This window comes from Entelurus aequoreus, linkage group LG15 (assembly GCF_033978785.1).
Source record: "Entelurus aequoreus isolate RoL-2023_Sb linkage group LG15, RoL_Eaeq_v1.1, whole genome shotgun sequence".
In the NCBI taxonomy this organism is placed as follows: Eukaryota; Metazoa; Chordata; class Actinopteri; order Syngnathiformes; family Syngnathidae; genus Entelurus; species Entelurus aequoreus.
The window spans coordinates 1664985-1677802 of NC_084745.1; the positions used below are offsets into that span (position 1 = coordinate 1664985).

Consider the following 12818-nt stretch of genomic DNA (forward strand, 5'->3'; position numbering starts at 1 on the left):
TGTTGACATGGGGCAGTCGTTTCCAGACATGCGGGGTCTGTCGTTACAGATTCCACAAGGGTCCCTGGACCCCTGGAGGTCAGACATCCTGACACCAGTGTGTAAAGCAAAGCAACACTCTGTCACATACTGCTGAAATGTCCAATTTGCCTTAACTCAACATCTCACAGCTGTGTCGCTTATCGTCCTCAGTCCCTAAAATCTCTATCAGTCTGACTTTCCAAGCAGAAAGTAAAAGTGGGAGAAAACACAAAGAGTTGCTTGTTTGCAACAGCCTGATCATGTGAGCTGCCAAGCGTGGCAGACTGTACGGTATGGAGGGCTGATAAATGGCTGATAAAGAGGATCTGAGGGGCTGAGAGCCAAAGACAAGATCTTCTTTCTTCACCGTATCGCCTTCATCAGTGACTTTCAGTTATTTCCACTCAACCGCTGCCGTTACCAAGCACAGGCAAGAAATACAGTCGTGGTCAAAAGTTGACATGCGCTTGTAAAGAACATCATGTCATGGCTGTCTTGAGTTCCCAATCGTTTTTTTGACAAGCCCAGGCCCAGAGCATAATACTCCCACCACCAGGCTTGATGGTAGGCATGGTGTTCCTGGGATTAAAGGCCTCACCTTTTCTCCTCCAAACATATTGCTGGGTATTGTGGCCAAACAGCTCCATTTATGTTTCATCTGACCACAGAACTTTCCTCCAGAAGGTCTTATCTTTGTCCATGTGATGTCAAGAGGAGTGGTCAACAATTCAACCACAAGCTTCTGCTTGAATTTTCGACCATTCCTCTTGACAAAATTGGTGCAGTTCAGCTAAATTTTTTTGTTTTCTGACATGGATTTGTTTCTTCAGCATTGTCCACACGTTTAAGTCAGGACTTTGGGAAGGCCATTCTAAAACCTTCATTCTTAGCCTGATTTAGCCATTCCTTTACCACTTTTGAGGTGTGTTTGGGGTCATTGTCCTGTCGGAACACCCAACTGCGGCCAAGACCCAACCTCCGGGCTGATGATTTTAGCTTGTCCTGAAGAATTTGGAGGTAATCTTCCTTTTTCCATTGTCCCATTTACTCTCTGTAAAGCACCAGTTCCATTGGCAGCAAACCAGGCCTAGAGCATATTACTACCACCACCACCATGCTTGACGGTAGGTGTGGTGTTCCTGGGATTAAAGGCCTCACCTTTCCTCCTCCAAACATATTGCTGGGTATTGTGGCCAAACAGCTCCATTTCTGTTTCATCTGACCACAGAACTTTCCTCCAGAAGGTCTTATCTTTGTCCATGTGATGTCAAGAGGAGTGGTCAACAATTCAACCACAAGCTTCTGCTTGAATTGTTGACCACTCCTCTTGACAAAATTGGTGCGGTTCAGCTAAATGTGTTGGTTTTCTGACATGGACTTGGTTCTTCAGCATTGTCCACACATTTAAGTCAGGACTTTGGGAAGGCCATTCTAAAACCTTCATTCTCAGCCTGATTTAGCCATTTCTTTACCACTTTTGAGGTGTGTTTGGGGGTCATTGTCCTGTTGGAACACCCAACTGCGACCAAGACCCAACCTCCGGGCTGATGAATTTGGAGGTAATCCTCCTTTTTCATCGTCCCATTTACTCTCTGTAAAGCAGCAGTTCCATTGGCAACAAAACAGGCCCAGAGCATAATACTACCACCACCATGCTTGACAGGAGGCATGGTGTTCCTGGGATTAAAGGCCTCACCTTTCCTCTTCCAAACATATTGCAGGGTACAGCTCCATTTGTGTTTCATCTGACATCACATGGACAAAGATAAGACCTTCTGGAGGAAAGTTCTGTGGTCGGAAATAAGAGTTGTATAAATGATCAAGAGAGTCATGACGCAAGTGCTTGTAAACTTTTGACCAGGACTGTAGAAGACTGTCTGAGTCCATCACATCAACACAAAGCATTCTACCGAGTAATGCAAAAAAAGTCATTGGTCCTTCCTACAAATGTGTGGAGTCCGTGTGTGTGCGTCCCTTGGGGGCAAGACCAGATCCTTTTGGAGATGATTAGTAGATTTGTAGAATGTCAGACAACTCTTTTGCCAGTCAAAGGATGACTCTGTGTGTGTGTGTGTGTGTGTGTGTGTGTGTGTGTGTGTGTGTGTGTGTGTGTGTGTGTGTGTGTGTGTGTGTGTGTGTGTGTGTGTGTGTGTGTGTGTGTGTGTGTGTGTGTGTGTGTGTGTGTATTTGTTTAGGGTGGTCTTTAGCCTCTGGGCAGATTTATGACTCCGAGTTGCCCTCGTCTTTCTTAATGAAATGTTTAGTCGCAGCGTCTACGCACAATGGGGTCGGTAGGTCGAGCTCTGTGATGTTATTGCCGCATGTTACAACCTCCTAGGTGTGTGTGTGTGTGTGTGTGTGTGTGAGTGTGTGTGTGTGGAGAATCCTGTCTTCTGGGGCATGTCCGGGCCTGTGGTGTGTTAACGTAGGACGAGTAAAACACATTCCACTAATGAAGAAACAGGAGGTGTTTAATTCAAAACCCTTAAACACTGTAATCGAGTGAGATTGCAGAAAAGAGTGTAGTGGACGACATATGCTACTTTATTTCTGTGATAGCCTTCTTTTTTATTTTTATTTTTATTTTTTTTATTTTTATATATATATATTTTTTTTATTTTATTTTATTTTTTTTTTTAATTTTATTTTCTTTTTTTTTTTTTTTTTTTTTTTTTTTTGTCCTGTCCAGCTTCTCAGGCAAATCATATAGTTGATGTAGATGCCCATATCGTCTGTTCAGATTTACTTTACAAAAGAGAAGTGTAGGATGTGTGATAGCCTTCTAATGCAGGCCTGGGCAATCATTTGGACTCGGAGGGGGCAAATTTAGAGAAAGAAACATGTCTATATATATATATATATATGTGTATACATATATACATATATATATATATATATATATATATATATATATATATATATATATATATATATATATATATATATATATATATATATATATATATATATATATATATATATATATATATATATATAACAGAACTTTCCTCCAGAAGGTCTTATCTTTGTCCGTGTGATGTCAGACGAAACAAATATGGAGCTGTTTGGCCACAATACCCAGCAATATGTTTGGAGGAGAGAAAGTGAGGCCTTTAATCCCAGGAACACCATACCTACCGTCAAGCATGGTGGTGGTAGTATTTTGCTCTGGGCCTGTTTTGCCACCAATGGAACCGGCGCTTTACAGAGAGCAAATGAACTGCACCAATTTTGTCAAGAGGAGTGGTCAAAAATCCATACTTGGTCAACAGCCATACAGGTCACACTGAGGGCGCCCGTACAAACAACTTTAACACTGTTACAAATATGTGAACCCACACCAAACAGGAATGACAAACACATTTTGTAACACAACATACACACAACAAAACAAATACCCAGAATCCCTCGCAGCACTAACTCTTCCGGGACGCTACAATATACACCCCGATATCGGATATCGGCAAAAAAAGCCATTATCGGACATCTCTAAAGTGTATGTAAACTTTTGACCACGACTGTATATATATATGTACATATACACTGATATGTATATATATATATACACACAAATGTAAGCTGTGAAAATCTGCTGTACAGTATGTGTGCTTGGGTCCTATTTTTAGGAACACTAATACAAAACCTCCCAATGATGTCTGATTGAATGCTAAAAACTTGATGACAGACCGCCTTAAAAAAGGGAATGGAATGTTACTTTTTATTTTTACTGAATGACACACCCAGAATGTACATGAAAATAAAGACAATATTAACTATGAAGGATAAAACACTGAATATTGACAACATATGAACGTCACACCCCCTCTCCATCCGCATATTTTACAATCAAGCGACAAAATGCAACAAACACAGCTAAATATGAACGTGAAGGGTAAAATAAAACAAACACCTACAATCTGATATATGTGATATATCACTAAGCTTTAGAACTTTCTTGTAAAAATCTCCTTCCACGTCTGTCCCTGACACCCACATTTCAGGCTCCGGAAACACTCTGTGGAAACGCTCCCCACCCACACTGCTTGGTGCCTGGTCTGAGCTGTTGTGTTTTACATTATGTTAGAATAATTATGTGTAAAGTTATCACACAACTTCAGTATTCTTAAAGTCCATTGCTATAGTTGTTAGCTACTGCGCTCAAGTTCGATTTTTGTATAAAGATTGCCAGCCGTCTCTATCAGTATTTGTGTCCAGACTCGGCCTGCTGACTTGCCAAGGCCGAACACCGCCGTGACGCAGACAGAGCAGAGACAAGGCGATATCACCAGCGTCAACACATTTGCATTTTTGTATAATCATACATTGTGTCTAACTGGGGTTGTCTTTTAGAACGTAGTTTGGATCTGTAACTAGAATACAGCCCAAAAACATGTGTCTCCTCGTGAGCTAAATTGAACTCTGTCTCTGCATGATTCCTTGCTTCTCGTCTGTTTAATAGATGTCATCAGTGTTTGAACCTGACACATGACCATAGTAACTAATTAGATGACCATAGTAACTAATTAGATGACCATAGTAACTAGTACAGGGGTCACCAACGCGGTGCCCGCGGGCACCAGGTAGCCCGTAAGGATCAGATGAGTCGCCCGCTGGCCTGTTCTAAAAATAGCTCAAGTAGCAGCACTTACCAGTGAGCTGCCTCTATTTTTTAAATTGTATTTATTTACTAGCAAGCTGGTCTCGCTTTGCTCTACATTTTCAATTCTAAGAGAGACAAAACTCAAATAGAATTTGAAAATCCAAGAAAATATTTAAAGACTTGGTCTTCACTTGTTTAAATAAATTAATTTATTTTTTAATTTGCTTCTTATAACTTTCAGAAAGACAACTTTAGAGAAAAAATACAACCTTAAAAATGATTTTAGGATTTTTAAACACATATACCTTTTTACCTTTTAAATTCCTTCCTCTTCTTTCCTGACAATTTAAATTAATGTTCAAGTATTTTTTTTTTTTTATTGTAAAGAATAATAAATCAATTTTAATTTAATTCTTCATTTTAGCTTCTGTTTTTTCGACGAAGAATATTTGTGAAATATTTCTTCAAACTTATTATGATTAAAATTCAAAAAAATGATTCTGGCAAATCTAGAAAATCTGTACAACCAAATTTAAATCTTAGTTCAAAGTCTTTTGAATTTCTTTTAAAATTTTTGTTCTGTAAAATCTAGAAGAAATAATGATTAGTCTTTGTTAGAAATATAGCTTGGTCCAATTTGTTATATATTCTAACAAAGTGTAGATTGGATTTTAACCTATTTAAAACATGTCATCAAAATTCTAAAATGAATCTTAATCAGGAAAAATTACTAATGATGTTCCATAAATTATTTTTTTAATTTTTTCAAAAATATTCGAATTAGCTAGTTTTTCTCTTCTTTTTTTCGGTTGAATTTTGAATTTTAAAAAGTCGAAATTGAAGATAAACTATGTTTCAAAATTTAATTGTCATTTTTTTTCGTGTTTTCTCCTCTTTTAAACCGTTCATTTAAGTGTCAATATCATTAATTATTAATAATAGCATAGAGTTAAAGGTAAATTGAGCAAATTGGCTATTTCTGGCAATTTATTTAAGTGTGTATCAAACTGGTAGCCCTTCGCATTAATCACTACCCAAGAAGTAGCTCTTGCTTTCAAAAAGGTTGGTGACCCCTGAACTAGTATATCAGGCAAAAGCGCAGATTCCGACCATTGGAATACTTAATTTAAAAATAATGTAAATACATCACTGCACATCATAATGGCAGCTACACTTTCCATTTTAAAGATTTAAAAAAATATATTTTGGAAAGTCCGGCGGACCTGATTGAAAATCTTAATTTCCCCAGGTCTGACCTAATGGTTTGGTTTTTTGCCTTCTAATTTTCTACAACCGCATTCTTAACCCTGTAAGACCCAAATATGGAAAAACCTAAAAAAAAAACAGTTGTCTGAACAACTAAGGGTTCATTTGCAGGGTTGATTGCTTACTTAGCCCCATAACGCTTTACACCATTAATAATAATCACACATTAGTTATATTTTTATGAAATCATTTATTACAAATGTAAAAAATATGAAACAAGATAAAATCCTTAAAAAACGATTTTTCTTCCTCTTTTATAATTGCAACAATTATATAACAAGCTCTAAATGACATTTGATGCATCTGTTCTGCATATGTACATGCTCTAGACCAGGGGTCACCAACCTTTTTGAAAGCAAGAGCTACTTCTTGGGTAGTGATTAATGCGAAGGGCTACCAGTTTGATACACACTTAAATAAATTGCCAGAAATAGCCAATTTGCTCAATTTACCTTTAACTCTATGTTATTATTAATAATGAATGATATTTACACTTAATTGAACAGTTTAAAAGAGGAAAAAACAAGAAAAAAATGACAATTAAATTTTGAAACATAGTTTATCTTCAATTTCGACTCTTTAAAATTCAAAATTCAACCGAAAAAAAGAAGAGAAAAACTAGCTAATTCGAATATTTTTGAAAAAATTAAAAAAATAATTTATGGAACATCATTACTAATTTTTCCTGATTAAGATTAATTTTAGGATTTTGATGACATGTTTTAAATAGGTTAAAATCCAATCTGCACTTTGTTAGAATATATAACAAATTGGACCAAGCTATATTTCTAACAAAGACAAATCATTATTTCTTCTAGATTTTACAGAACAATATTTTTTAAAGAAATTCAAAAGACTTAGAAATAAGATTTAAATTTGATTCTACAGATTTTCTAGATTTGCCAGAATATTGTTTTTGAATTTTAATCATAATAAGTTTGAAGAAATATTTCACAAATATTCTTCTTCGAAAAAACAGAAGCTAAAATGAAGAATTAAATTAAAATGTATTCATTATTCTTTACAATAAAAAAAATAATAATTGAACATTGATTTAAATTGTCAGGAAAGAAGAGGAAGGAATTTAAAAGGTAAAAAGGTATATGTGTTTAAAAATCGTAAAATCATTTTTAAGGTTGTATTTTTTTTATAAAATTGTCTTTCTGAAAGTTATAAGAAGCAAAGTAAAAAAATTAATGAATTTATTTAAACAAGTGAAGAAGACCAAGTCTTTAAAAAATGTTCTTGGATTTTCAAATTCTATTTGAGTTTTGTCTCTCTTAGAATTAAAAATGTCGGGCAAAGCGAGACCAGCTTGCTAGTAAATAAATACCATTTAAAAAATAGAGGCAGCTCAATGGTAAGTGCTGCTATTTGAGCTTTTTTTTAGAACAGGCCAGCGGGCTACTCATCTGGTCCTTACGGGCTACCTGGTGCCCGCGGGCACCGCGTTGGTGACCCCTGCTCTAGACATTGTAATAAAAACCCCCAAAAAATATAAAAAGACATTTTAATTACTTGATTCTGATGAATTCAGTCCAATGAAACAAATAGATGTTGTTCGAAGGAAACCTTTAGAGGTTGTGTGAGTTCATGGCCAGAAGGCGTGACTTATAAACAAATGTACCATCCAATAGCCTTGTGAGACTGAACAATAGGACCCAATGACTAAAAATATGTATATAACAGATTGTTTTTTAGGATGGTTAAAGGTAACGTCGTAATTTTACAGTAAGGGGTGTTACAGGGTTAAAATTCAGACGCCTGCGAGTCATACCCATTTATGCCACTTCTTTCTCATCTGCTCGGTTGTCTCGCAGACTCACCTTCCGGAACAGTCCTTTCCATGACGGTGTAGTTGGCAGAAAAGCCCTCCTTGGCGATGGCACTGTCCGTGTTGATGGTCAGTGCCAGGATGCCCGTGTAGGAGATGATTCTCCCCGGTGTGTTCTGTCCACAGTACCTGCCGATGTACGGGCCGACTACAAAGGGAGAGGGGAGACAGAAATAATCAGCTTTGAAGCATCGCAGCTGCAGATAGACCAGAAGTAGTCACAGTGTAGAAAATCAATAGATGCATCGGTTTTACAGAGCATTTTATAGTTGACTCCTTTTACAGCTCTGTTCCATTTGATTGGTTTAGGTTTTAGGAAACTATCAGAGACAACATACTAGTGTGAGAGTCCAGTCCATAGTGGATCTAACATAATAGTGTAAGAGTCCAGTCCATAGTGGATCTAACATAATAGTGTGAGAGTCCAGTCCATAGTGGATCTAACATAATAGTGAGAGTCCAGTCCATAGTGGATCGAACATAATAGTGTGAGAGTCCAGTCCATAGTGGATCTAACATAATAGTGAGAGTCCAGTCCATAGTGGATCTAACATAATAGTGTGAGAGTCCAGTCCATAGTGGATCTAACATAATAGTGAGAGTCCAGTCCATAGTGGATCTAACATAATAGTGAGAGTCCAGTCCATAGTGGATCTAACATAATAGTGTGGGAGTCCAGTCCATAGTGGATCTAACATGATAGTGTGAGAGTCCAGTCCATAGTGGATCTAACATATTAGTGAAGTGAAGTGAAGTGAATTACATTTATATAGCGCTTTTTCTCAAGTGACTCAAAGCGCTTTACATTGTGAAACCCAATATCTAAGTTACATTTAAACCAGTGTGGGTGGCACTGGGAGCAGGTGGGTAAAGTGTCTTGCCCAAGGACACAACGGCAGTGACTAGGATGGCGGAAGCGGGAATTGAACCTGCAACCCTCAAGTTGCTGGCACGGCCACTCTACCAACCGAGCTATACCGCTATAGTAAGAGTCTAGTCCATAGTGGATCTAACATAATAGTGTGAGAGTCCAGTCCATAGTGGATCTAACATAATAGTGTGAGAGTCCAGTCCATAGTGGATCTAACATAATAGTGTGAGAGTCCAGTCCATAGTGGATCTAACATAATAGTGTGAGAGTCCAGTCCATAGTGGATCTAGCATAATATTGTGAGAGTCCAGTCCATAGTGGATCTAACATAATTGTGAGAGTCCAGTCCACAGTGGATCTAACATAATAGTGAGAGTCCAGTCCATAGTGGATCTAACATAATAGTGTGAGAGTCCAGTCCATAGTGGATCTAACATAATAGTGTGAGAGTCCAGTCCATAGTGGATCTAACATAATAGTGTGAGAGTCCAGTCTATAGTGGATCTAACATAATAGTGTGAGAGTCCAGTACATAGTGGATCTAACATAATAGTGTGAGAGTCCAGTCTATAGTGGATCTAACATAATAGTGTGGGAGTCCAGTCCATAGTGGATATAACATATTAGTAAGAGTCTAGTCCATAGAGGATCTAACATAATAGTGTGAGAGTCCAGTCCATAGTGGATCTAACATAATAGTGTGAGAGTCCAGTACATAGTGGATCTAACATAATAGTGTGAGAGTCCAGTCTATAGTGGATCTAACATAATAGTGTGGGAGTCCAGTCCATAGTGGATATAACATATTAGTAAGAGTCTAGTCCATAGAGGATCTAACATAATAGTGTGGGAGTCCAGTCCATAGTGGATCTAACATAATAGTGTGAGAGTCCAGTCTATAGTGGATCTAACATAATAGTGTGAGAGTCCAGTCCATAGTGGATCTAACATAATAGTGTGAGAGTCCAGTCCATAGTGGATCTAACATATTAGTGAGAGTCTAGTCCAGGGGTGTCTAAACTTTTTCCACTGAGGGCCGTACATGGAAAAATTACATACCCTACCAAGTCAGACCTACACTGTTTCAATGTCCATTTCTCAGATGATATCATTGTTGATGACTGAAGTGCTGATATCAACCAAACCTAACCCCCCTGCCCCAACCCTCTCCACATCCCACCCCCCGGATGGTAAATAATGTAAATAATCCAATGTTTATACTCTGATGATTAACTTGTATGATGACTGTATTATGCCGATAGTACATATTTTCACCATGAATTGATCAACGTGGACTTAAACAAGTTGAAAAAAATGTATTTACCATTTAGTGGTCAATTGTAGGGAATATGTACTGTACTGTGCAATCTACTAATAAAAGTTTCAATCAATCAAAAGCATTTCCAGAATGTGTAGCGGGCCGGTAAGCAATTAGCTGCGGGCCGCAAATGGCCCCCGGGCCGCACTTTGGACACCCCTGGTCTATAGTGATCTCCTGCTGGCCCCCATAGTGGGGCCAGCAAGAGATCATCTTGAGTGGAGACAGGCCAGCAGTGCAGAGACGTCCCCAACTGATGCACAGATGAGTGGTCCACCCCGGGTCTCGACTTTGGACAGTTAGCGCCTCATCTGTGCTAATTATAGCTAAATTAGCTATAATCTGGTGCAGAACATATCTCTGTCTTTGAGCTTAAAGGCCTACTGAAAGCCACTACTAGCGACCACGCAGTCTGATAGTTTATATATCAATGATGAAATCTTAACATTGCAACACATGCCAATACGGCCGGGTTCACTTATAAAGTGACATTTAAAACTTCCCGGGAAATATCCGGCTGAAACGTCGCGGTATGATGACGTATGCGCGTGACGTAGTCAGTTTAACGGAAGTTATGGTACCCCGTAGAATCCTATACAAAAAGCTCTGTTTTCATTTCATAATTCCACAGTATTCTGGACATCTTTTGCAATTTGTTTAATGAACAACGAAGGCTGCAAAGAAGACAGTTGTAGGTGGGATCGGTGTATTAGCAGCGGACTACAGCAACACAACCAGGAGGACCTTGACTTCCTATGTCGCCGGGCCGCCAAATGCATCGGGTGAAGTCCTTCGTCCTTCTGCCGATCGCTGGAACGCAGGTGAGCACGGGTGTTGATGAGTAGATGAGGGCTGGCTGGCGTAGGTGGAGAGCTAATGTTTTTAGCATAGCTCTGTGAGGTCCCGTTGCTAAGTTGCTAAGTTAGCTTCAATGGCGTCGTTAGCACAGCATTGTTAACCTTCGCCAGCCTGGAAAGCATTAACCGTGTATTTACATGTCCACGGTTTAATAGTATTGTTGATTTTCTATCTATCCTTCCAGTCAGGGGTTTATTTTTTTGTTTCTATATGCAGTTAAAGCACGATGCTATCACGTTAGCTCGTAGCTAAAGCATTTCGCCGATGTATTGTTGTGGAGATAAAAGGCACTGAATGTCCATTTCGCGGTCTCGACTCTCATTTTCAAGAGGATATAGTATCCCAGGTGGTTTAAAATACAAATCCGTGATCCACAATAGAAAAAGGAGAGAGTGTGGAATCCAATGAGCCAGCTTGTACCTAAGTTACGGTCAGAGCGAAAAAACATACGTCCTGCACTGCACTCTAGTCCTTCACTCTCACGTTCCTCATCCACGAATCTTTCTTCCTCGCTCAAATTAATGGGGTAATCGTCGCTTTCTCGGTCCGAATCTCTCTCGCTCCATTGTAAACAACGGGGAATTGTGAGGAATACTAGCTCCTGTGACGTCACGCTACTTCCGGTACAGGCAAGGCTTTTTTTTTATCAGCGAGCAAAAGTTGCGAACTTTATCGTCGATTTTCTCTACTAAATCCTTTCAGCAAAAATATGGCAATATCGCGAAATGATCAAGTATGAAACATAGAATGGATCTGCTATTCCTGTTTAAATTTTAAAAAAATCATTTCAGTAGGCCTTTAATGTCTCTGTGCATTGTCCCTTCAAATAAAGACTAAGCTAAACTTGGAAGTGGCTTCGTACTGTGGCGGGACCTTAGCCACTAGCAAGGGGGCGTCCATTCGCTTGCCGCAGTCGCACGGTAATACAATAACGTCCCTCAAAATATGTCAACTTTATTCTTCCAGCACCATAATTGGTCGTTTCCCACCCGCCAGCGCAGCTGCTACTCCACCCCTGTGACTAGTGCCCTGCAACACTGCTCCAACCAGACATTCCACGGCGCTGTCATCAACATTGCTGAGGCTAGGTGACTGAGACCATTGTCTGTCGGCCGGCTGTAAATACCTCGGACCTTTCCTTTCCCATACCCCCGACCTGGTTTTCCCAATGTCACAACTCCCGGCATCGGAGCCGTAGCAGACACAAAAGAGGAACTGTCCAAAGACAAAGCAATAAAGTCTCATGCGGGGCCCGTTCCGCTAAGTAGAGTCGGAAGAATAGAACGGAGGGCGGTAAGCACAAGGACTTTGCCCTGTGCTCGGTGGGCGCCGTGATCCGTGCACGTGCCCGTGTTGGTACGCGCCGACTTATCTGTGATTACTAATGCTGTGATCAGTGGCGAGTGACAGTTGGCCGCCCAGCAGGCAGCTGTCATCTCAACAACACCCGGGGATCAAAGGCAAAGGAGATTGCGGCGTGACGCCCTTGATTCATCGTCATAACCCCGATGCTGACTGCATGGAAATATGCGTGCTTTTTTTTTTAAACACGCCGAGGTATGGACCGAAGACAAGGAAGGGCCGTCTCCAAGATTATCTGCATGACTCCCCCAGCACAATGAAATTTTGATGAGCCTCCGGATGAACTCTGTACTCCGAGAGGAGAAAGAACCAGAGGTTTTTAGTTTTTGTTTTTTTCCACAGCTACAGACTAGCAGGCCTCTGCGCTAATGCAGTATTAATCCGGCAGGCATGTTTGGACGCCCCACAAAAGCATTCCTTATTGTTAGACAATCTACTACATGCAATAAAATACACTTCAGTGGTGCGAAAGCTCAGTCCAACCCAGACCTGGGCAAAATGCGGCCCACTGGGTAGGTAGGTCTTTATTGTCGTTGCACAAGTACAACAAAGCTCTGTCCATCCATCCATCCATCTTCTTCCGCTTATCCGAGGTCAGCAGGGAAGCCCAGACTTCCCTCTCCCCAGCCACTTCGTCCAGCTCCTCCCGGGGGATCCCGAGACGTTCCCAGGCCAGCCGGGAGACATA

The 12818-nt window shown here is 39.9% G+C and overlaps 1 protein-coding gene across 1 annotated transcript in view; it reads right to left on the minus strand.

Annotated features, from left to right (window-relative positions):
* LOC133629693 (neuropilin-1a-like) overlaps positions 1-12818 on the minus strand; it is a 180768-nt gene that overhangs the window by 95335 nt on the left and 72615 nt on the right. Inside the window, 1 exon segment of the mRNA XM_062020593.1 lies at positions 7714-7869. Coding sequence (XP_061876577.1) covers positions 7714-7869 — 156 coding nt within the window.